The sequence below is a fragment of the Gopherus flavomarginatus genome, chromosome 19 (assembly GCF_025201925.1).
Source record: "Gopherus flavomarginatus isolate rGopFla2 chromosome 19, rGopFla2.mat.asm, whole genome shotgun sequence".
NCBI lineage: Eukaryota > Metazoa > Chordata > Testudines > Testudinidae > Gopherus > Gopherus flavomarginatus.
In genome coordinates, this window is record NC_066635.1 from 13,182,859 (window position 1) to 13,208,480 (window position 25,622).

At 46.3% G+C, this 25,622-nt stretch overlaps 1 protein-coding gene and 1 long non-coding RNA gene across 3 annotated transcripts in view; one reads left to right on the forward strand and one right to left on the reverse strand.

The window, feature by feature from the left end:
- The window catches only part of LOC127037527 (uncharacterized), a 267,537-nt gene that overhangs the window by 62,897 nt on the left and 179,018 nt on the right, over positions 1-25,622 (reverse strand). The window lies entirely within an intron of this gene.
- The window catches only part of LRRC75A (leucine rich repeat containing 75A), a 177,366-nt gene that overhangs the window by 19,853 nt on the left and 131,891 nt on the right, over positions 1-25,622 (forward strand). The window contains exon 1 of one of the 2 annotated variants that reach the window (XM_050929353.1): positions 23,533-23,596. The exons of the other annotated variant lie outside the window; for it this stretch is intronic. Within the exon in view, the coding sequence (XP_050785310.1) occupies positions 23,537-23,596 (60 nt within the window). The 5' untranslated portion in view covers positions 23,533-23,536. Of the gene's footprint in view, positions 1-23,532; positions 23,597-25,622 lie in introns of those variants that run through there. 2 annotated transcript variants of the gene reach the window in all.

Sequence of the window (25,622 nt, forward strand, 5' to 3'; positions counted from 1 at the left end):
AATATTTCCTCCGTTCCATGCTTTGCTGGCCTTGAACTGTTTAGGGGGAGAATTTCAAAGGCACAAAGAGCAGGTAGGCACCTAACTCCCATTGGGTTTTGGTGGGAATTTGGTGCCAATATGCCATGTGTGCCTCTGAAAAATCTCCCCTTTCTGTTGTAAATGCTTCAGGGCAGGGACTGCGTCCCACTCTGGGCTGGCTGCACAGCAATGGGCAGGCATGATTGCAGCAACCCGAGTTAGCTTTGCAGAAGGTAGCATGCTAAAAATAGCTGTGTAGCAGTGGCTGTGAGAGTGCCAGGATAGGTTAACTGCCTGAGAACATACCCAGGGTCCTGGGCAGGATTGTACGGTTTACGATGTGACGGCTACTTTTAGCAAGCTAGCTCCCCCCAAAGCAAGTGTAGACGTACCCTATGTATTCAGCGCCTAGCACAAAGGATCCCTGATCTTGCTTGGTGCCTGCAGCAGGTGCTACCGTCATGAATAACTGTGGCTCTGCTTCGCTCCATGTTATTCCGATAGTTTGCTGAAAGCGCAAAGCTTCAATGTTCTGCTTCCTGTGTCCACTCACCTGCACCGTCCTCTCCGGTGGGGGGGTTGGGGGGGCTGTTTGCTTTCCATTCTCTTTCCTTTTCCCCACGGGGTAAGAAGCAGGAGTCTAGTGGGCTACCGGTGACATGCTAAAGCCTTGTGCACTGAAGCAAGGATTGGACTGCCAACAAGCCATTTCCTTTTCTGTTCAAACAGCTGTAAAGCAGATCTCTGGTTGGATTAACTTCATGAAATACGGACAGTAAGAAATCAAAAAGGAGGGAGGGGAGAAACCCTTTGCTAGTACTGCTTTCATCTCTTGCCCATCAGCTGCCATCCTCCAAAGGTGCTAAGGAAATAAATAAGTAAAAATCCTCTCCTGCAAACCATTTTTAAATCTCTTCCAATCTTGCCGCACCGTGTCAATCAAATGCATTTTCTGGCAGCGACTGCATTTACTCGCAAATTCTCCCTTTGGGGAAGGCTATCGCAGGGCACAAAAAAGGGAGCCTAGAGATGGGCCCGGAGACAGGGATAAAATGCCATTTCTGCAGGAACCCTGCAGGGCAAACTTGCTGTACCCAGTCTCCTTGCTCATGATAAAAATAATGAGCGTTCACTTCGGATCGCCGTGTGCCAAGCACTGATGGATCTGGGGGAAGTGAGCTGTAACTGGACTAGGCCTCTGATGCTTTCTTTGCTCTACTTTAGGGCTGTGGTTTTGCAAACCGGTGTGGAAGCCAATTGTGGGGATGCAGAGTTGATTTCCCAATGCAGCCACTCTGCGTTGTGCATCTGATTACATGGATGCACATAAATCCTGAGCCATGTCTCCTAATAGCTGTCCAGTAATGCCAACCAAACGGTTCAAAATCATGAGTCAGACGTCTGAAAATCATGAGGGTGGCCGTAAAACCACATGATTTTAAAATATCCTGTTCAGCTGCTTTGATTTTTCACTCCACTCACTTTTAGGCCGTGTTAAATTCAGTTTATGCTCTCCGTCCAGTGGAGCTAGCTAACACAGTTACCCTGGTATTATTATAGTGGCGTTACCTTGGGTTTACACTGCTGTAACAGAGAGCGGAATTCATCCTATTTAGGAATACTAGGGGGATATTTCTGTTTCAGGTTAGCTCTGTGAATGTTACTAACAATGCCCTCTCAGGTCACTCCAATTATTTGTGTGCTGCTTAATGATAACACCTTAATAGTGATACAGGTATCCTCTAAATATGTGTTTGCACATACAAATCACATTCAGATAATAGATAAATATCTGTAAAATAATACACACACTTTCATTTCCTAAACTTATGAAGGAGTGAGTTGCATTCGAGAAGTCTTGCACTTATAATCAGATTGTCAAGATGTTGCTTCCTTCTTAACTATATTTATGATTTCTTAAACGATACTTTACATTGTAATTAGATGGAGGGATTAAAATCTTGTGTATGTGTGAAAGAGAGAGATTGAGATTTAAAATGCAGACCCATCTTCAGTCTCTCTCTGTCACCCACACCCAGCTATCCCTGGATTAATTTGCAGAACAAGTACATAAATCAGAGGAACAGATTATTGTGAGCACAGATTTTCAACAGGACGCTTGGCAGGGAATCCATTGGAACTCTGTGTTCCAGCAATGATCCTCTGGGATTGCATGGGATGTGCTCCTCTAGTGCCTCTGGGAGAAATCAAGGAAGCTTGGTCTTGTGACTGAGCCCCTGGGCTGGAACGTGGGAGATCTAGTTTGAAGTTTTGTCTCTGTCCCAGATGCCCTGTGAGACTTCAGGTGAGTCCATTATGGACTCTGTGACCTAGTTTTCCTTATCTGTAACATGCAGATGAGGCTTTTTTCTCCCATCATTTGCCTTGTCCACTTAGCCCCTGCCCCAAAGACCTCACAGTCCGTCTCTCTGTGAGTCTGTACATCACCTAGTACAGTGGGGCCTTGATCTTGGCTGGGCCCTCTAGCCACTTCTGTTATACAAACCATCAGACGTCTGAAACAGATCTATCAAAGGGAGCAATAACGATGCTCAATAATCCTGAGAGAGACCTAGGGGGAGATAACGGACAGCAGTTTGCAGTGAAAGTTTGGCTGTCTACACAGAGCAGGAAGACGATGACCACTCCCCATGTGACTCCAGCCTTCTCTGAAGTGTTGCACTTGTCACTGGGAAAAGATGTTGACAGTTGGAGGCGAGATCAGCAAAAGGAAACAACAATGGCTGGGGGCACTTTGATGGGCTTGGCTAATCAGCATCTGAGCAGGGAGATGTAGTAATAGCTCAGCAGCCTCTGAAGGGGCTGGATGTACAAACACCAAAGGCAGGAGGAAGCAGTAGCGGAAGTTGCTTCCAGCCTGCCTTGCTGTGGGAAATGTTGCAGTGTGCAGCCCGTGTACAGGAGGAGACCAGCAGTGCAGCCCCTCAGGAGCCATAGACGGCCCCAATGTCCATCTGTCTTAATCTAGTTTCTGTTCCCCGTTACTGTAGTATCTGAGCACCGCCAAGTCTCCAGTGTGTTTCTCTTACCACCCCTGCGAGGTAGTGTTCTCCTCCTCGTTTTACGGATGGTTCCCTGAGGTACAGTGAGGCCAAGCGATCAAACTGAGTCTGAACGGAGCCTGGGACTCGCACATCTCAGGCTAGCACCCGACGACTGGGCCGTCTCACCTGTCTGGCTAAGGCCAGGCAGCACGTTGGATACGGTACGGCAAAGGGAGAGACAACGGCAGCAGCAGTTTGCCCCTTTCTGCACAGGCAGGCCGGGAAAGTTAAAGAGAAGAAAGGAAACCGATAATGCAAATTGAGTTTGTTTCTTAGCCTGCCAGAGGCTTTGAAAAATCAGTCTGTTTCTGTCTCAATTAGATTATCTTTCTCTCTCAAGTCTGAAATGTCTCTCATGTATAGCGTGAGGAATCCTCTCTCTCTGGCACTGTCCACTTATTTCTTTATATACCACCCCCAACAAGGTTCCTAGGGAATCACTTTCTCTTCCAGTTCTATTGGTTTGTGAGGGCACCTCTGTCTCTTGTGAAGACATCTCCTGAATGCCCATCTTCCCTGTCCCTCCCAGCCGCTGTTTGGCGCTGTGTGTGGCCAGCTCACAGCGGGATTGAGTTTGGCCTGGGCAGTGAAGGCTCAGAGTGGGCAGCTTAGATGCCCTCTAGAAACCTACCAGCTGTTTGTCACATAGGCACACTTGTGTTGCAGTGGGATGGCTGTTGTGAAATGCCACCACAGTGGCTCATGGGGTCTGTAATTCAGATACCTCCTGCTCCAGTTCTTCACTATAGGCTGGACTCCTCAGCAACCACGTGACAGCCATGTTGGTAAGCTCTGTGAGGCAGGCACTGTCTTTTTGTTGTTGTGTCTTTGTACAGCACCTGGCACAGTGGGGTCCTGCTCTCTTAGCGTTGGGGTCCTTGGCATTACGGTAATACACACAACAATCCTGTGGCACTCCCAGGGGAATGAACGTCCCCAGACTGGGTCCCTCACCACCTACAGCTTAGAAAGATGAAATCCCCTCTGGTAATGCAGAATGGTTTGCTGATTTGTCCGGGTTCCTCACATCGGAGACTGACTCGCTGGGGTCGGCCTTGGGATCGGTGGGACATGGGGTAGTTTCTTGTGCTTCGGGACCAGCCAAGTGGCCGAGTCCGTCATTTCTCAGCACTGTCCTGGCTTTGAAATAACCAGCCATTTACTCAGATGTGTTGAGGCTGAATGAGGAATTTCTGCCCCAAGCATATGAAATTCTCTGTGGGAAAGTCACAGCTGGGGGAGGCCTGTACCTCAAATCACCGGCGGATGGGGCTTGCCATCCTGGAGTATGACCTCATCCTGGTTTTGCCTGCTGCTCAGTTAATCTCATTTCATTAAGCTGGGGGTGGATAATCAGCTCTGCTGTTGTATCAGGAACATAATCACAATAACCTGCTGCTGTGTCCACACTGTCTCTGGGGCACTTCCTTCTTTGCCGTTAGCTGCGGGAGAAAAGTGTTAATGTTGGCAAACAGATGTGCCAGGCTTGTAACATGGATGCTGTGGCGGAAGTCCAGTGCCAAAGGCTTTGCTGGAGCACGTGTGCAAATATCCTTGGGACACGGCGTCTCGTGAGAGTCGATTGTCCCAGGAAGGCTCCGCTGCCTCCGCAGAAGGGATTGCCGAGTAGTGGGGTGCATGACACTGGTGCTGGGAGCATTTCAGGGGCTGCTGCCTCTGGGAGCAGGCACCTCCCTGTACGGCGTAACACTGCAGGGAAGTGGCTGGTCCAAGCGACTGGTAATGAAACAGCCCTTCAGTGCTAGGTGCTGCCGCTTTGTATCCAGCCCCGTTATTGCAACTGGTGGCCGTTGCCCTGTGGTGCCTGTTGGCTTGGGTGGAACGAATCGAACTTCCTATGGCTCCCAGTGGATGCGAGTTTCCACGTATCAAAAGCCACCCCGCAAAACTGGAGCCTCTGCTGGTTTTTTGAGTCTGCTGACAAAGGAATGGGCCATGGGGACTCTCATCTGTAGAGCTGCTATCTTCTGTGCCGTACAATAGTGCATGCTCTAGCATTAGCCGTGCTCTCAGTTAACCCGTGTGCAGTCATTGCTGTGTGTGGAATGTGGCACGGAGTGGATGCACAATTTGGGGCATGCAAGATTGAAAAGGATGCAGCAGCTGTGCTTTTCTGACTCCTTCCCCCCATCCCGCCTTCAAACAAGTGAGGAAGAACAACAACGCATGGAGGTGATCAACCAAAAGCAGACCTCGTTTCCTGGGAGACTGGGCGTGCAGCTCAGACTGGCGTGGGGTGCTGATAAGGTGCCGGAGGGTGGCTCTTAAGAGGCAGAGCCCCCGCGGCGTCTCTGGCTCTTGTCAGCCTTGTGGGATTATGCTAGCGGAAGAATGATGCAGTATTAAGCACCGAGTGCCATGGGCCACATGGGGCTGGCTTGGAACAAACGTCCAGCTTGCAGTTTGTGAAATTAATGGGTGGCGATGGATGAGCACAGGTGCCCCATCGGACTCAGGCACGTGGCTTGGCCATTTCCCAGAGCTCTCTTGTCTATTCTTTCTCCACCTAGCCGGTGTGAGGGGCCTCTCCGCTCGGCTGCACCCTTCCCATGGAGATGCTGTTAGTAATTTGCTTTAGCAACATGGGGTTTTTAGGGCTGGAGTTGACTTGCCTTGTTGTGGCATCAGCAGGTTTAGGAGCTGCTCCCTTGCCTTAGTGGGTGGAAAGGCAGCGCTAACCATAGGGCAGCGTTGCTGGCTTAGACTTCTTCACCGAGGCAGTTGCTCTAGCGGCTGATGGAGGCAGCTGCTCTGGTGAATGACGTGCATGTGTGCAGCCTGCTTGGCAGGTCAGGACGCAGGGTCATGCTCAGCCTGGGACACAGAGGTAGTGGAAGCTTTTCCATGCAGAACAGTGTCTGGCAGGGGATTTCTTACAAATATAAATTGGACACAAAATCCTCCAGTAGCCCTGAGTGTCTGGGACAGCAAGAGAGGAAAGGATGGAGGCACTAAACCCGGCTTTGCCACTGGCTTCTTAAGGTTCCTAAGCACTTAAGAGCTGAAGTCCCATTCTCATATCAGACTTGGGAGCCTACTTCTTATTGAAAGCCAGTGGGATTTAGGCTCATCAGGCACTTCTGAAAATGGGAGTTGTGTGCTTTTGAAAAGTTGATCTTTTAGCTTCTGTCTAATAATCCGTGCAATGGTACTTGCTTGCTTCTCCGGGGGACTGATTAGCTAAGGTTTACAGAGCACTTTTACGAAATGCCATAAAGCACTTGTTGATAGATTTTTTTAAGGCTGGATGGGACCTTCACGCTCATCTAGTCTGACCTTCTGTTTGACACCATCCATAGAATTTCACCCAGCGGTTACTGTATCAAACACAATAGTGGGCCGCTACACTGTCGTGTATCTTTTAGGAAGACAGCCAGTCTTGATTTAAAGACTCAAGTGATGGAGAATCCACAACCTCCTTTGGTAAACTAAAGACAACGGGAATTGTAGGGACTCGGCACTTCTAAAATTCAGACCAGTGTCTTAGATGTCTAATTATGAATTGAGATGGCTAATTTTAGGCAACCAAGATTTGGAAATTGTAGCTGAAGGGTTTATTCAGGGCCTAGATTAAGTAAAGCATTTAGATATGTGCTTAATATTATTAATAATGTATGTTGGATCTCATTGAAGTTAATGGGACTTAAGCATATGCTTAAGAACTTGGCTGGATGGACTTAAGCATGTGCTTACAGGCTAGCCCTTCTTTAGTGCTTTGCCGAACTGGGGCCTAGCCTCCGAAAATGACTGGGATTTAACTCGCATGTGGTTAAGCAGCACTTAGCATCTCTTATAGACCAAGACAGTGATCAGGGACCTAGACCGACCATGCTTATGTGGTTCTGAACTCCACTCATTTCCCTATTCTAGACCAGCCCTTTGCTAGCATAACTTGGCAAACTGGCTTCTCTGTCTTCAGCAAAGGCGTCGTTCTGCTTGTGCGTGTGTGTCTAATGCAGCCGGTGAAATCCGAGGAACGAGGCTTCCATTGGAATGACTGGAACAGCCACAAAAATACCTCTGAATCCAGCTAGACTTAACCATGCACCTGTGTAGTGATCAGATAATAATGGCACGTTCTGTTCTCCTTTCTTTTAGAGGTAGTTTTGAACTTTGTGATGAGGCAGACGGGGCCCAACTCAGCCCTGGTACAGCTTGGTTGATCAGGGATGAATCTTGCCTCATATAAATTGATTCAAATGGATCTGAAGGCACATACTACCTTGCAGGAAAAGGCCTAGAGGGCATCTTCCTCTGGCCAGGCATGGTTGTCCCGTGCAGTACGTTTTCTAGTGCCTTTATAGTGTTTGGAATGGTTGGGAATGTTCTGGTGCTGTTTTTGTCCAGCAAAGAGTTGGATTCTATCCCTGGGACTCTGGATAGTTTGGAAGGGAAAGTTCACTGGCAGACAACACCCTGAAATCTTTATACTACCCAATTATGCATGCAGATGTAAATGAGGCTTTTCTTGGGTTAATGTATGCCAAGCAGGGCAGGACCAAATCCTTGGTAGGACTTCAGTAACCTGCAAATTTCATTGGATGTAAATTCTATTTATTTTTTCACCCAGATCTTTTGTGAGAAATGCTTTCTTGCAGAATAATAATTTGGGATGCCCTAAAGTGAGTGCAGCGGGGCATGAGGGAGGTAGATGAAAGATCTTTATTTTGTGAAATCCTTTATTAAGGCCCCAAATTCAGCAAAGCACTTAAATGGCTGCTTATGTCCCATAGAATTCAATGGGATTTTAAGCACAAGTTTAAGTTAATTAGATGTTGAAGTGGTTTTCTCAATTAAGGCGCAGAAAATGAAGAATCGCAGTGGAACAGAACTGTGACCTGCTGATAAAGAATTGGAAGGGGGCACTCACAAATCTGATTTCTTTGCTGCTTTTGCGTAATGCTTTTACTTCTGTTTTCTCAGCAGTCTTGGCTTGTTTACACTTTTCCTGTAATGTTCTTCCCTCGTTGCTTGTCCAGCCTTTCCTTGTATGCTTATGCCTTCCAATGACTTTCTCTGCTGTCTTTTTGTCTTGCTTCCCTGAATATATCTCATGTGGTCTGTAATGAGCGTCCGTTGCAGTTGTAGAAGTGGCTTTTTTACCCACAAAAGCTTCTGCCCAAATAAATCTGTTAGTCTTTACGGTGCCGCTGGGCTCCTTGTCGTTTTTGTGGATACAGACTAACATGGCTACCCCTCTGATACTAGACTTACTTGAATTAATGTTGATATTCTTCACTACTTTGGAAGATTGGTGTCGTCAACTTAGGCTACCATGAATGCCAAGAAGACACAGCTAAGAATCTGGCCTGTTGATGTCAATAGAACTGTGCTCATTGGCGCCGACTCCGTGGGTGTTCTGGGGCTGTAGCACGCACAGGGAAAAATTAGCGGGTGCTTCGCATCCATCGGCAGCCAAGCTCCCCCCCCCTCCTTCTCCCACCCCCGAGCGCCGCGTCCCCCCTCCTCCTGCTCCCTCCCAGCGCTTCCCACCCCCCCGCCGCCCAACAGGGACAAGGTGCACTCAAGGGAGAAGAGGCAGGGCGGGGACTTGGAGGAAGGGGTTGGAATGGGTGTGGGAAGGGGGCTGGGGTGGGAAAAGGCAGGGTGGGGCAGGGACTTTGGGAAGGGCTAGGATGGGGGTGGGGTGAGGGCGGAACGGGAAGAGGCGGGGCGGGCGGGGTCAAGCACCCGTCAGGCAGAGGGGAAGTCGGCGCCTACAGCTATGCTGATTTACACCAGTTGAGGACCTGGTCCATTAGTTTTAAAACCTTTGGCCCCCAGTGTTTCCATCGCAAGAGGCTGTGTAATCTTGGTTGCACAGCTGGATTGCACTGCTCTGGTGGGGGAGCACTCGAAGCCCCAGTGTTGCAGGAGAGCCGTGGTTAAGTGAATGAGGAGATGATGGATGCTGCGAGCCGGTAGTGGAGGATAGAGAAAACATCATGTGAGTAACTAATGAGCTGCAGACGTAGAAGCGCACACACCTTCCAACGAAGAGTTCTCTGGCACGCGCAGGATGAGACAAAAGGCCTGAGAACCAGAGAGCGTTAGCAGGGCTTTTAGGGGAACCAACTCGGCTAGCAATCTGAAGGGCTACAGACCGTGAGACAGAGTCAGCGATTATTCCAGGAGGCTGCACAGCAGGGGCAAACGAACTGGTTTACTGGTGCCTCGTTCGCCGCTGCTCAGTAGTACAAATAACACTCTTTTCTCTAGTGGGTTTCAGTCCCGGGTGCCAAAGCAAAGCACTTTATCAACATTTATTCATTAAACCTCGCATCAGCCCCAGGAGCTTGTGGACTGATTTGAAAAGGTATTTAGGCACCTAAAGATGCAGATAAATGCCTGGCTGGATTTTCAGAAGTGCCTAGTGTCCTAAGCCAATTAGGTAGGTATCCATTTTGTAAAATCCCACTTGGTGTCTAGCCACATCTTTAGGTGCCTAAATACCTTTAAACATCTGGCCCCAGGTTAGGAAAGGTTTGCATTTGCATTGCGATAGCTAACTCCAGGTCGCTGTCTTGCTGTAAAATCCTAGTGCAGAGGGAGACTTGGGTATTTTTTATCTCAGTGTAAATAATTAAGGTCAACTCCTGGTGGGTTGGTATAGGGTCGACCTTGACTAGCTACTGGTGCCTTGACTCCTCTAGGATGTTGTAGCAAGGTCACTATCTCCATGGAAAAACACACCTCTTTTTGTAGTGAAGATATTGCCAAAGATCCTGGGGTTAACCATGACCAGCTAACACACTTTTAAAAGCATCTGTTCATGCTTGGTGGCAACACAACTCGTTCCTCTACTTTGTCAGTTGGCAACTGGAATATCCTGTTCCTTAGACCTTGGGCTCGCAGGCTGGGGAAACACCCTCACCTTTTGTCTTTTTCAGAAAGCAAGCTGATTTTTTTAATATCAAAAACCACGCCCCGTTCAATCTTCGCACCATCACCATTCTTTTAAATCAGCCTAGGTCACCCTGTTGCAGACGTATGCAAGTCTCTGCTGATCTTTGTAGAGCGCCTTTCATCCAGAAAGATCTCGAAGCACGGGGCAGAATTTTCTTTGGGGAGCCACACTGGCTGTCTCTGATCTCCCGGACGTTGCCAGCATTCAGTATGCAGAATAAGTGTGGAGCATCTGCCAGGACATGTTTAATACTTAAAAATAACCCCCCAACCTTTTTGGTGCTGGCTGTGCAGAGGCGCTAGTTAATGCAGAGGTCGAGGGTCCGGCCTGCCCTTTGATGCCATTCAGTCAAACGCTTGGCAGACACTTGGTATTCAGAGCCTGCAGGCCTGTGCTGTAGAGGGAGTGTCAAATACCATTCCTGTGCGAGTGCATGTGGAGCTGAGAAAAGCCTTTGCTTTTTCTCTTGACTTGTGGATGCGAAAGGCAGGCAGGATGCAGCCCATGGTTCCAGGGCAATCCCTGGTAATATTGGCAGGGACAGAACTTTTCAGAAGGGGATGGATTGATCTCTCTGCTCTCTGGGTCGAGGATTGTTGGGGGGTAGAGGGGAAGGGATGATCTCACTTGAGGTATTGAATCTCCAAGGACTGAAGGTGGGGAGATCTCTGTTTATTTTTGGGAAGGTGAATAGGGAGCTGTAATGGAGAAAACCTGACGGTGCGTGAAGTATTCACCATATACTTTCACTAAGAGCCCACGGGGGGAGCTGCCCGCATGCGGACCCTACAACTCTCCCCCAGGTGTTAGCACGCTCTGCAAAAATAGCTGGGCAATGTTTGGAGGTGTTGTCAACAGAGAGATCGAGAGCTGTACAAGCTGTGGAGACTGAATGGTTCCCCTCCTCTCTCTTTCAGATCAGGGCTGAGCTCCTCTGAATAGGCACCATGGGGAAGCTTGAATGGTCCTTGAAAAGAAACGTTTGAATGGGATGTAAAAGGAGATCTGGTCTCTAAAGTCACCTATGGGGAGGCAGTGTTGCTTAGTGAATAGAGCAGTGGACTGGAACTCAGGAAATCTGGGGTCTTTTCCTGGCTCTGCCACTGGCTTGCTGGGTGACCTTTGGCAAGTCACTTCCCCCTCGCTGTGCCTCAGTTTCCCCCATTTCTAAAATGGTGATGATACTGACGTCCTTTGTAAAGCGCTCTGAGATCTATGGGTAAAAGTGCTGTATGAGAGGTAGGTGGTAGTAGTAGGAGAAGTAACTGCTTCTGTGGTTATGCATGGTAAGATATCCTGCTTCTGGTCATCAACTGATCATGCTAGAGTCAAGGAGGAATTTTCTCTCCTATGTACAGCATTGCACAGTTGTTAAGCTGCATTCTAGGGACTTTCTTTTGGGAGTTTTCTGAAGTCTGACATTGGCCACTGCGTTGGAACAGGATATTGGACTGAAATGGACCATTGTAGCCAGCGTGATTGTTTTGAAAGAACTAAATCCCCAGTGGTGCTGTTCAGGCCATATTTTGTGTTTGATCTGTGAGGTGTGTGCAACTTTATGCCTGGATTATGTACAGAAAGGTAAAAGGTCAAGTCTATCTGTGCTCTTCCCCCGTACCACTCTCAGGTTGGAGCCTGAGAGTCAGGGTTCCTGGGCTCTGTTCTCCCCTCAGCCACTGGCCCTGTGGTGAAGATACAGGAACAGGGTAGATAACTGGAAATATGTCGTATGAAATGCACAATGTTCATGTACAACAGGAGCAAAAGCCTTTCAGTTCATTAATGCTAATGAACATAATTTGTGCAGGTGAAGACCAGGGAGATGATGAAATGAAAAGCTTATAGGCTCTGTGTTTTTTTCAAGGATGACAAGAACCCTTACTCAATTGCACAGTGTGTTTAGTGAGACTCTTCCGTTATGTCAAACAGTGAAAGAAATATGATCATGAATGGCAATACCCCTAAGGATTCAGTTGCTCCAAGCCCAGGCAGCAGAGCTATCTTTACCCATCAGTTCCCCTTCCTTCCTGGCCCATTTCCTTTTCTAAAAACCTACCTTAAAAAAATATAAATTTTACATCCAAAAATGAAACCATAACTTCCTGTTTTATATTTTTAAATATGGGTTATTTCAAAGATCCCAATTCCAAAATGTCTGTTTTCTTTACGTATTTATGAAGTGTGTCTTTATTTTTGTACGCACAACACTGCCTGTGTTTGTGTTAGAGATGTCAAGCGAAATTAAAATTAAAAATTAACTGTGTGCTTAATCACACTGTTAATAATAGAATATCATTCATTTAAATATTTTTGGATATTTTCTACATTTTCAAATATATTGATTTCAATTATAACCAAGAATACAAAGTGTACAGTGCTCACTTAATATTTATTTTTGATTACAAATATTTGCACTGTAAAAAACAAAAGAAATAGTATTTTTCAATTCACCTCATACAGGTACTGTAGTGTAATCTCTTTATCATGAAAGTTGAACTCACAAATGTAGAATTACCTGTATGTACAAAGAAATAACTGCATTCAAAAATAAAACAATGTAAAGCTTTAGAGCTTACAAGTCCACTCAGTCCTACTTCTTGTTTAGCCAATCGTTCAGACAAATAAATTTGTTTACATTTACAGGAGATAATGCTTTCCACTTCTTAATTCATAATGTCACTTGAGAGTCAGAATAGGTGTTCTCATAGCACTGTTGTAGCCGGCATCACAGGATATTTGCATGCCAGATGTGCTAAAGATTTGTATGTCCCTTCACGCTTCAACCAACATTCCAGAGGCCATACGTCCATGCTGATGACGGGTTCTGCTTGATAATGATCCAAAGCAGTGCAGACCGGTGCATGTTCATTTTCATCATCTGAGTCAGATGCCACCAACAGAAGGTTGATTTTCTTTTTGGTGGTTCGGGTTCTGTAGTTTCCACATCCGAGTATTGCTCTTTTAAGACTTCTGAAAGCATGCTGCACACCTCAGCCCGCTCAGATTTTGGAAAGCGCTTCAGATTCTTAAATCTTGGGTCAAGTGCTGTAGCTAGCTTTAGAAATCTCACATTGGTACCTTCTTTGTGTTTTGTCAAATCTGCAGCGAAAGTGTTCTTAAAATGATCATATGCTGAGTCATCATCCAAGACTGCTATAACGTTAAATATATGGCAGAGTGAGGGTAAAATAGAGCCGGAGACATAGAATTCTTCCTCAAGGAGTTCAGTCACCAATTTAATTAATGCATTGTTTTTTTTTAATGAGTGTCATCAGCATGGAAGCATGTCCTCTGGAATGGTGGCCAAAGCATGAAGGGACATATGGATGTTTAGCATATCTGGCATGTAAATACCTTGCGACGCTGGCTACAAAAGTGCCATGTGAACACCTGTTCTCACTTTCTGGCGACATTGTAAATAAGAAGTGGGCAGCGTTATCTCTTGAAAATGTAAACAGACTTTTTGTCTTAGCGATTGGCTGAATGAGAAGTAGGACTGAGTGGACTTGTCGGCTCTACAGTTTTGCATTGTTTTGTTTTTGAATGCAGTTATGTAACCAAATCCCCCCCCACATTTGTAAGTTGCGTTTTCACACTAAAGAGATTGCAGAAAAACGTCCCAAAATATTTAATAAATTTCAATTGGTATTCTGTTTAACAATGCTATTAAAACTGTGATTAATCACGATTAATTTTTTTGAGTTAATCGCGTGAGTTAACTGCAATTAATGGACTGACTTAGTAGGTGTATATATAAATATTTGTGGGTGTGAGAAAGAATGTGCTAGCCAGCTTGCAAATAAGAGCCCTTTAGCTGGCCATAAAGCGCCTAACCTCACCACCAAAGGATAGGAGTTTCTTGAGCTCAAACAAAACAGGGCTTAACACAAAACCTCACAAACAAAAACCTCGTATTAATAGAAATGATTTGATCAATTATAAAACAAAGGGAAGTTTTGTTTGGCTCCAGAGGTTGGTGTACCTGAGCACTGCACCATTGGGCAGGCATGTATGGCTGAAGGTGCAACTGACTAGAAACAAAAGTGAAAATATCATTAATAGTAACTAGGGTGACCAGATGTCCCGATTTTATAGGGACAGTCCCGATTTTTGGGTCTTTTTCTTATATAGACTCCTATTACCCTCCCACCCCCGTCCCGATTTTTCACATTGGCTGTCTGGTCACCCTAACAGTAACTGCATATCCACTTTCAACCCTGGGTCTCCAAGCCTGTTACTAAGGAGGGGAAGTTTTACAGATGGAGGAACTGATGTGAAGTCCAAATCTACAGAATGAGTTCTGCTGGTGTAGTAACGCCACGTCCCTGAACGACATTAGCTATGCCGACAGGATCACTATTCTGTGGCATAATAATGTCTACACTGAGAATTTTATAGGCATGGCTGTGTGATTTTTGTTTCACACTCCTAGCCGAGACAGCTATGCCTGTGTAAGTTTTAAGCCGTACAAAGGTGAAGTAAATTAGCCAAAGCCCAACAGTGCTTCAAGGCTGGGATAGAACCCAGAGAAGCAGTGTCGTCTTGTAGCTAGGATGCTGGACTGGCCATCAAGAAACGGGTCCTATTCCTGGCTCACCCCCTGAGCTGCTGTGTGACCTCAGATAGTGAATTGAGACTTTTATAACTTTCAGTTTTAATAATGGAAGGTGTTAACAAGAAAGGCCCAGGGATCGGGAGGGTTTTAAATACACTGTTAACTTGCCCTGGTGTTCTGCTGTGAGCCCAGCCTTTTTAGAAACTGCAGATCTGGAGCAGTTGGGAGCAGGTGCAGCAAGCAAAGCAAACATTCACAGGCTACTATTTAGCACAGCTTCAGTGCCTCTTAAATGCTTTCTGTAAATTAAAGCTCTGCTTGTGACTTGCTGTCTGGGCTTTCTGTGTCTGCACTGGGTCTTTCAGGCTTGCTCCTTTAGAGGATGGAAGTGGCAGGCTCTTGATTAAACTTGTCATATTTCCTTTTATTGCTCTCTTGAGGAGCTCTCCATGTGAGCTGCAGCAGCTGCCGAGGCATTAGTAGAGTGATTGCATTGCAAGGTTGATGCGTTGGCCTTCTTTGGATTTTAGCCATGTAAACAGGTGTGCTCACACTGGCCATGGAAGATGGAGCTGTCCGTCAGGAGAAAAGGGATTTATGGTGAAAGGTCACCCAGCACCTATCATGCTGGTACTCAGCAGTTGCTGAGCTGAGCAGATGACAGGTGTTGCATGGATGGCATCCAGGAGCCTGATCCTGCAAACCCATATGTAAGTGGCCCTTATTCATGTGAATTTTCTACCAGATCAACACTGTGAGCTGTAGGGTAATGAGAGAAATTGACAGGTCAGAGACTGAGGCCATCTGCTCAAAGCTTTTGGGTGCCAGCCAGGATTCCTAGATCTTGTCCTTGGTCACAGTTTCTAATGATCCATCATCTCCAAGGGCAGTTTGGAGAGATTTATCGCAAAATCGGGAAGCAGGCAAACTCCTGTTGTTTAAAGGCGGACATGAGTAATGCCCATCCCTTCGGAGTTCCTGCTAATAGCCAGCTACGGCTAATGCTTGTGTGACAGGCAATGGCGGATTTGATTGACTGAAATTCTCAAAACAGAGCCTTTAGTTGTGTCTGGGTTATGGCAATCCCTTTGAACGCTAGCTCCCAGCCCTTTCCGTGTCAGGCTCCTACCTGCTGTGAGAACCAAGATGCCGTGTGCAGCTCAGGCTGTGGCTTGGTATAGTTATTAAAGATCCAAGAGCATGTTCCAGACGAGGAACACCCGCCCTGGTATCTTGGCTGCATTCCAGCCTGGGTAATGACATTTGCCTTGCAGTCTGAACTATAATTCAGCACATTCGCCTTGCACGTCCCTTATTAACTGTTGTTGTTTAGTATCTGTATAGCATCATCATCTTATCTTTGCCCTTAATCCATCTTTCTGAGATTCTGACCCCCCAGAGTAGGGCCAGGCAGCTGCGTTTGTTATTTATGTCAATCTGCCAGTGAAATGTTTACTCCTTCTCCCCTAAAACGTAGACTCTCTTCCTTACATTTATCCTCACTTGACGTACAGAAAGAACAGGCTTGGCATTTTGCCATGCTCTGCTTTGTCATGAGTCCTGGCCAGTTGCTTGGATGTTTTTTTTCCCAAATGAAATTGAAGTTGCAGTGACAAATGGTTTAATAAGGGAAAATACGTTTAACACCAAGTGTTTAAGTATCTTCATGACTTCGAGGGGCATTACCTGCCACCTGCTCATGCACGAAAACTCAATACTAAGCCTCACAAACCAATTGACAGATCATGATTTGATGCTCTGCTGTAATCTTTGAAAGTGGATGGGAACAGCTAGCTTGGTTTGTCTGGCATTAGATGGAGACAGGCTGGTTTTATTGATCCTGAATGGCTGGTCTCCTTTATTTCCATCACTGGCTTAGCGGGTGCTGCATCTGTCTCATTTTCCTGGTGAAACTGATGGTGATTTCTTAGTGTAAGCGGTTTGGGCCAGGAACCATCTTTTTGTTAAGTGTGTGCGCAGCGCCTTGGTGCAGTGGGGTCCTGGTTCACAGCTGGGACTCCTAAGTGATACTATTACTATTTCCTGCGATAGTGACCGTTGCTTTGAAAACTCTTTTAAATTATTTTCCACATTCAAAGTGAAAGAACTATTTAAACATTGCCTCATTCATGAGTGACCTACTGACCTGCAGCTTAGTGGTTATTGACAGCTTATCGGAAAGCTGACTTTCCAAGTGCAAACCTTTATCTGGTTTTGTGGCTGGGTTTTGTCTGTCTTTGACAGCTACTCCCTTTGCTGGGTTCAGTTTGGATTAGTTTGGTCCATCTTGTGATTGATTCAGGAGAGGTGCTGGCGTGTGGCTCTTGCTGGAGAGCTGGATAAGGGCTGGGACTCTCCTTCTATGACCTCAGTGCTGGGGTATGGCTCTCAGTCCCATCTGATTGCTCTAGGTCTCTGCTCTCTTTTGGGCTCTGTCCTGGGTTTCAACACCCACTTGCTCCAAAACCTGGGCCGAGGCAAATGGTGGGTTCTGCTGTGTTCTATGAAATCAATTAACAGACCTTTGGAAAAGACTTTCATTTCCAAACTGGTTTTCTATTGGTACAAGGTACTTAGTCCGAAACATTTAAGAACCCACAGCACACAAACGGACGAAATGTACAACTGATTATCTAATCTTACCTGAAGAGAAACTGGGCGTTTGAGGTGAGAAATCGATCAGTCTCTTTCTCTGCATTTCTTCTCTTGATTTGCAAAGTTATAGTAATAGATATTGGAGATGGAAAAGGTCGGTTGGATCTAGTCTGCTTCCCCAGTGCAGGATTTTCTCCTGTTGTCAAGGATCTGTGACGGGCTGCTCTTAAAATCTATTTTGTATAATGTATCCCCGCTCCCCCAGTCACAGTAATATCCAAACACTTTGCAATCTAACGTTTTTATCCAGAAGCAGGGCAGTCCTGTTATCCCCATTGTACAGATGGGAACTGAGACTCTGGGAGACTGAGTGACTTGGTCAAGATCACATAGGAAGTCTGTAGCAGGGAACTGAAACTTGGTCCCTTATGTCCCAGGCTAGCAGCCTAACCACTGGCCCATCCTTCCTTTCAATGCTCTGATATGGCAGATTGGAAACGCTTCATTTCAGTTGCAAAAATTGAGATTTTAAAAATGAGTTAAATATGAAAATGAATAATATCATTGGGCCTGTAGCTCCTGTATTATTGCCTTTGCAATTAAATCTCCACCAGGGAGGCAGGAGAGGGAGTTTGGGATTGTGAGGTGTGACCATAACTGGAGGTTGTTGAACAGTTCCCGTCGTCTTGCTCAGATTAGCTTTGTGTTCCAATCCACCGCTTCCCTTGGGAACCTATTACACAGTTTTTAATAGCTCTCATGGTCAGGAAGTTTTTTCCCTCACCGTTATCCTAAAATTTCCCTTTCTTTGTTTCATCCCATTGCTCCTAGTTGTACCCTTTGTTTTTTTGTCATGGCAACAATTAGGAAAAGCTGTGATGTTCTCCTAAGATAAAAAATGCCAAATTCTATGAAGTTTTTCAGGCCAGGTCTTCATAATCCATATTGGTTACTACTTCTCATGATCATGTTGATTGCGGAGCGTCAGATCTTTCCTAGTTAAGTTTAGGATCCTCTAGCAGTCTAGTGCAGTCTTTGTTCAGTTACTTTACAAAGGTTAGAAGTTAGAATTATGGGACGGTAATTACCAGGATTATCCACTTAATGCTTTTTGAAGAGAAGCATCACTTTTACTTTCCTTCTGTTTTCTGGTACCTCCCTGTTCTCCATGAATTATTTTTTAAAAATCTGTATGGCATGTAAAGCATTCTATTAGAGCTAGGTGGTGTTGGTTTGTTATTGTTTTGATACTTCCCCTAAGTCCCCCCAGAGGCATGTTGTACAGGTTTAAAATTTCCAAGTAATCCCGAGTGCTGTTTATCAATAGCTGTTTTTATAAGGCCTTCCTCATTTCCTAACTGCCTTTCATTATTTCTTTTTGTTAAAGTCAGATTTTGAAAAAAGAACTTCAGATTTTCAGCCAGTTTTTGAGTTCTTGTTCATATCATCCCCCATGCTGGTTCTTTTAATGGGCCGCCTTTCTACCCCAAGATAGCTTAAAAGCCCCTTTATATTCGTTCTTTGGATGCTTTTATCTCATATTAACTTTCTGGGTTTTTTTTTTGCTGTGTGTATCTGTTCCCTACAAGCCTTAGATCTCAGAGAAGTCCCTCATGAAGTCACATTAGCCGCTTCCTCCTCCTTGTTTATTTCGAAGTAAATGTATTCTATTATGCCTTTAATTATGGCATCTCGGAAGAGTTCCTGGACTTCTTCCATACTGATGATGGGTTTCAGTACTTCCTCCAACTGGATCTTTCTTATTAGATTTATTGATTACTCTCAATTTGCTTTCCTGACGTCTAATACCCTTACGCTGCTGCATTCTGTTGAATATAAGTAGCTTGTGGCAAGAGGCTGTAAGCTTCTCTGTCGGTTCCTGCAAGTTGGTGAGCTATCCAGGGTGGCTTCATGGGGCCTCTGCTTTGTCTTGGCCTCATACAGTTAGATCGAAAAATGAAACAAAGGTCAAATGATATTATAGGCAAAGGGGAGGAGCAAAATGAGTGTCATGGGACTGCTACGGTTTCACCTCATTCCAAAGCGATTTTCCCCCTCTGACGTTCAGCTCCTTCAGAGCAAATGTATGTTCTGATCTTAACAGATGTGTTCAGAAGCTTGCAAAAATTCAATACGACAGTGTCAATGCGCAAGTTTCTGAGCGGCAACATCAGAAACTACAGGGCACGTTGTAAGGCTTATTAAATGCATATTGCACATGGAGGGGCTGGGGGCAAGGGACAGTGCTGGTGTAGCAGTGAGATTTATGGAGCAGCTGAGGATGCAGCTGTGGTAAAGGCAGGGGAGAAGGCTTCCTGCAAAAGATTCTCTCTCTCCCAGGAGAGTGGGTGTCCTAGAATCACTGGTTTTATTTTCCTACTTCTAAAATTTAGCTTAAGGAGAATTGCCAGGTTATTGAGATGCATAAAAAGAAGTGGCACAATAATAAGCCTGCTTCCATCCCAAAAGATCCTGGGGTGCCGAAAGCGTATGTCCAGGATCACTCTACTCAGCTCTGAAAACCAGCTTCCCCTGGGGCCAGCCAGTGGCAGTCAGTCAGTCATTCTTTACCAGTGACACCCTATGATTGTAGGACACCCTATGACTGTTGCGAAGACCTTACTCAACGTTTGCTCAGTCCTAACATTTCACACTGGCAAAGTGCGTCAAGTCTCCCCTGTGGACCAGCCACTAGATAACAACCTACTATTGCTGCCAGCTCTTAAGGATTATTTTTTCTAACTTGAGTGGTAGAGGTTTTTGCTATGGATCTTCAGGTCTTGGATTCAAACTTGATTACTCTTGTAATTATTACTTATTCATGCAAACTCCCATTGTCCTCAGTGGGGAATTTCCCCTAAGGAAACACTGAGCTCGAGAATTTCTGCATGTTTTTTTTTTAAAGGGAAATGAAGGGTAACTTATGCAATTAAAATTGCAAAGAGCGGGAGCTACAAAGCATGGATGGATAATACAGTAACTCCCCACTTAACGTCCTCTTGCTTAACATTGTTTCGATCTTACGTCCTTGGTCAATTATAGAACATGCTTCATTTAAAGTTGTGCAGTGCTTTGCTATAACATTGTTTGGCTGCCCACTTTGTCCACAGCTGGCAGCCCCCTTATCTGTTCCCCTACCTTCCACCCCCAGTATCTCCCGCCTGCCGGCAGACCCCATGGATCAGCACCTTCCCCCGCCTCCTGCCCGCGGCAATCAGCTGGCTTGCGGCGTTCAGGAGGGAGGATGGAGGAGCGAGGATGTGGCATGTGGAGTAAAGGGGGGCGGAGGGAGAAGAGGCAGGTTAAGAATGGAGGCTTGGGGAAAGGGGACGGTGGGCGGGCTGAGGGTTGAGGCCCCCACCCCTGGTGCTTGCACAATAGGGGAAGCTGCCGCTGCTGCTGGTCAACGTGCTTCTCCCAGCCTACAGCATCTTCAGCCTCCTTGCCTGCCTCATTGTCTCCAGTGCCAGTGAGCTGTGCCTGTATGGGGTAAGGTGGGGGCACCTCCCAACTATAGTACTGAACTGTACTGTATGGCAAAAAAAAAAATTCCCCGGAGTGTAACCCCCTGCCCCCCATTTACATTCATTCTTATGGGGAAATCGGATTCGCTTAACATCGTTTCACTTAAAGTCGCATTTATCAGGAACAGAACTACAGCGTTAAGGGAGGAGTCACTGTAGTGATGGGAGCCTTCCTTAATGCCCAAGCCATGCTGCAAGCTCAGGAAACAGATTGTGTAGGATATACCCATTTTGATCCTAAGTGGGTTCCCGCTAAATGCAGGCAAAATCCAAGCAGACCTCACCTCAGTCCCTGTCTTTCTGCCTTGGGCAAAGGCTTTTCCAGCCTCAAATGGGGGCCCAAAATCTTGAAACCCATGTTGATTTTCTACTTGGGAAAAACTCTGCCTTGCCAAGTGCAGGAACAGAAGGGAATTGCCTGCCTCTTCTCTAGTAGGGCAGCAGGGGAGACCTGGGCAGCAGGGAATCCCGTGCCACAATAGGCTGGGGGGTGGGAAATGTTGTTCCTGCTGATGTAACTTACAGCTGCTCTAAGGCTTTGCTAAGTTACTCTGGGAGCTGGGCCACCGCAGCTGCTTGCCAGCTCCATGTCTGGGATCACAGAAGGGTGGTTGAGTCACTTCTCTCCTTCCTCTTGGGTCCTGTGCTGAGCTCAGCTCAGCTGGACCCGAAGATCTAGAGGTTTAAATTTTGGTATTTATACTTGAACTTACCGAGGATCTTTGTGATGTGTTACCATAGTACATCCAGCATTTCCTTCTCTTGATGGTCCCGCAACATCCCTCCACTTTGCCAGTCCATATAACCACATAACCCCTGTCCCTTTGATCACTTCTCATTCACAGCCAGTCATTCGGAGTGCAGGTGCAGAGTTCTCACCAGCTAGTGGTTCACATTGACTAGTGCGTTGCTCCCTGGAGCTGTGCTGCTCTGCCGTGCTGCATGCAGAAACTGAAAGAAGCAGCAGCAGTTGCTGTTGGCAGAGGTAGGAAGGGAGCCGCGTACCGGTGGGAAGGTCTCTTTCCAGACTTTGCTGAATGGAAACTAGAGCTGGCCTGGCACTGGCATGCTGTGTGCTCCCTGTTACCAGCAGGGGTGGGAATGAAGCCTTTGCTCTTGATAACTGAAGCGTCATAAATCTGAGAGACTCGGGAAGCGGTTATGCTGTATTCTCCTGGGAAAATAGTCCCACTGGCCGTTAGTGGAGGAGTGAAGTTTATGGCACCATGCATACGAGCAAATGAATAGTCATGAGATACAGGTTATCCAGCCCAAAGTGAATTGCATCGTCTGTTTTTCACTGGTTCTGTATTAAGGTTGCACTCTTCCAGAGACGGAAGGCTCAACTTTTGTTTTGCAGTTTGTGTCAAAAGCACCAACAATATGTCAACCAGTTGAAAACAAAATAGTCCACCTGCTGATTGTCTTGCTACAGCCTCAGACTCCAATATCCGGGAGAACATTTGCAAGTGCAAAATCTGCAAGAGGTCTTTGGGGAAAGCATAATTTTTCCATGAAAAGGTTAATCTCTCTCTTTCTCTCTTGTTCCTAAATAGAACTGGAATATGCAAAATGTTCTGTAGTCTGGTAACTAAACAGGTTGGTTGTAGAATCCCTTCCCTTCTCAAAAATCTAGCTCTAGAACCCAGGCGGTTCTAAGTTCTAGAACACATTTCAAAAGTGAGTTATAGGCCCTTAGAATCTGCATGGTTTGAAGTGGCTCTGAATTCTAGAAACTACTTCACTCTAAATGATTCTAGTGTCTCTGTGATGTAGCACTGATCCATTTCACTTTCTAAACCAGTGTTTCTCAACCTTTATGATACCAGGGACTGGCTTGCTGCCTTCCTAAACTGTGTCAGGGAGATCTCAGTAACTGGTGCTAGTCCATGGACCAGTCATTGAGAAACACTAATCTAGAATACACATGGTTACGTTCTAGGCTCTTAAATCAATCTAGTTCTGAGCAATTGTTGTAGAACTTCTCTTGTTCTTTAAAAAAACAAAAGCAAAAAACCAACAACCTCCAGAAACTATATAACTAAGTAACCCTCTTTAAGAATTATGAGTTGGGTCTTCCTTCTTGTCCAATTAAAAGCAAACACTGTAGTGTAGCCTCATTAAGTATTTGTAGTGCAGTATATAAGATCATCCATTGTTTCTATATCTCTGAGCTATGTGGGTATAATTTAAGAACAGTTTTTTTTTAAAGTACCAGCATGACAGTGGACATAGGACAGATCACTGGTGTGTGTAGTTATTATTTAAAAAACAACTAAGTAGTTTATAAGCAACAGGCGCGCTAACTGATTAACTTCAATTTTTTGGTACTGCCATGAAATTAAAAACAGCCCAACGGATTTTAATTTTAAACTGTAGAATTCCCCACTCTCTGGGCTGAGGCTATTTGTGCCAAGTTTCAGCCTGGAGTCAATATTTTATACTGCGTTGGAAGATTTGCAGTGAAAATCTGCTCTGCTGGCAACCTTAACTCCATCAGTGCCAGGATCACGCACCTAAATTCTGCAAACTGCAGAACTGTTGCATTGCTGCTCCCAGTCTGAGACTCCCAGTTCCACTCCACGCAGGATCCCTCCATAACTTCCTGAGTTCAGTGTATTAACAAAACAAATGAAAGAAGGGCAGATGCTTGCTTCCAGCCTGCAGGGTGTCACAGCCTCGCTGCTTGCAAAGGACTTGCGTCCCCACGATCCATTTATCATGAACTGAAGCATTTTCCAAGCTTAGTGGTTCACGCTGAATTGGAACTAGCGCTGAGTCATTATTCACTTTCATTTTCTTTATTAAAGCACTGGGGACGCTTTCATTTCAGTTATTAACAACTTCCATGTGTGGCTGCCTGTGGGGCGCTGCCAGCTGCTGCTCTTTGGATCATTTAAAATCATTGGTAGTGGTCGGAGACTGTGGTTTTGTGCCAGGGAGCATGGGGAGTAGGAGGTCAGGACTCCTCCTGGGTTCTGGTTCTTCTACCTGACCAGGGTCGGCTCCAGGGTTTTTGCCGCCCCAAGCAGTGAAAAGAGAAAAGAAGAAGAGAGAGAGGGGGAAAAAATAAGGCCGCGATTGGCATCTGCAGCTCTGCTGCTGCTGCTGCAGAATTCGGCATCTGGTCCTTCGCTCTGAGAGGGAGTGAGGGACTTGCCGCCAAATATCGGGACGTGCTGCCCCTCACCGTTGGCCGCCCCAAGCAGCTGCTTGCTGGGCTGGTGCCTGGAGTCGGCCCTGTACCTGACTTAGACCTGGTCTGCCCTTGAACGTTGTATTGATTTTTACCTGTCTAGTTATACCAGCACAGCTTCGAGAGTGGATGCTGTTAGACCAGTATAAAGAAATCCTGTATGGTACATTTAGTCCTCTTCCCAGCTGGCAATAGCCAAGGGCTGTGAGCACCATTTAAAGTGTGTGCGTGCTGAGAAGTGAGTGGGGCTGTGGACCTGTGGACTGGGTGGCCCCCCCCCCGGCTCTGCAATAGCTATCCCAGTCTATACGGTAGGGGTTATAGCAGAGTGTCGCTGGCCCCGTAGCTGGGGTGGCATGATGCTGTGGGTTTGGCAGGGGGTTTTCTGGCTCTGTTAGGAACCCTGCCATCCTGCGCAATGGTGGCTGGGTTGACGGAAGCATTCTTCTCTCAACCTAGCTGTGTCTGCACTGGAGTTTAGGTCGCCACTGCTACTGCACTCAGGAATGGGAATTTTTCACACCGTAGCTGAGCGCCGTGCCAAGGGGGTTGTGTGGCTTTAACTATCTGGGAAGTTAAAGCAGGTACAAACGTCTAGAGTAGACAAGGCCCATAATTTGACTTCGGGCAAGTCAGGTCCTTGGTCTAACCCAGGGTATCCTTCAGCAGCCTACCTGCTCCCTGCAGTTCACCCCATCAGCCTTTGTGGGTTACGTCTCCACTGGAACTGACTTGGGCTCCTGGGGCTTGTGCTACTGGACTGAAAATAGCGGTGCAGATGTTCCTGCTCAGGCTGGAGTCCTGGCTCTGAGACCCACCCCCATTGCTGCGTCTCTGAGCTGAGTGGAGCCTGAGCCAGTTGACCTGGGCTCTGAGACTTGCTGCTGGTGCTGTTTTTTGTTGTCAGTGTAGACGTACCCTTTACGGACCAGGTGCTCTTCAGAATCTCAACTGAGTCCTAGTCCCACAGCCTCAGCTGGGAGGCAGCTGATTTAGTCACAGGTAGGGCTGGCCTATCTCCCCTTAAAGGGGCCAGTCACCCTGTGACAATACCGTTGTGATTCAGTAGCACCTGACAGCCACTTGGTACTGGTGTGAATGCACCGGGAGGGCGCAATTGAGAAACAGGCCCAATCTGTTATGCAGTTCATCTTGTGTCTGTTGCTTAGGACAGATCTCACTGTTCATTGTGTTCAAAATGCCAAATAACCATTAGCTAATAATAGTCATAAAATCCCTTGTGAGATGTATGTGTGTTATCTCCAGTTTATGGATGGGGAAACCAGAGGCAGAGAGAGCTTAAAAGACCTACTCAAAATAGTTTTTAAAATGACACCACTTCTGCTTCCATGTGCAATGTTTTTGAAAAACTAAATGCGATAGTGATCTGTGCTGTTTCATGCATTCCAGTGGCAGGCAAAGTATGTCTGCTCTAGTCATATCAGGACAATGCCTCTTGCTACCTTACTACTTACACCTAGTTTTACCAACTTTGTGGAAGTTAACGTCTCTCTTTGATGCCTGCGTCAAACGAGAAAAACAGGGTGACTTTCATTCAGGGGCGTAATTCACTGCACAAAATCCATCGGTACAAGTGCTTTCATGAGACCCAGCCCAAACACGGCAGGACAGGGCTTGCTGTTGCTTCCTGGTGTTGCTGACTTGTATGTGTAAAGCTCCTACAGCTATTCTGTTGGCTGCTGGTTTAGCATCCATTTGTATTTCTGCTGGGCCTTGA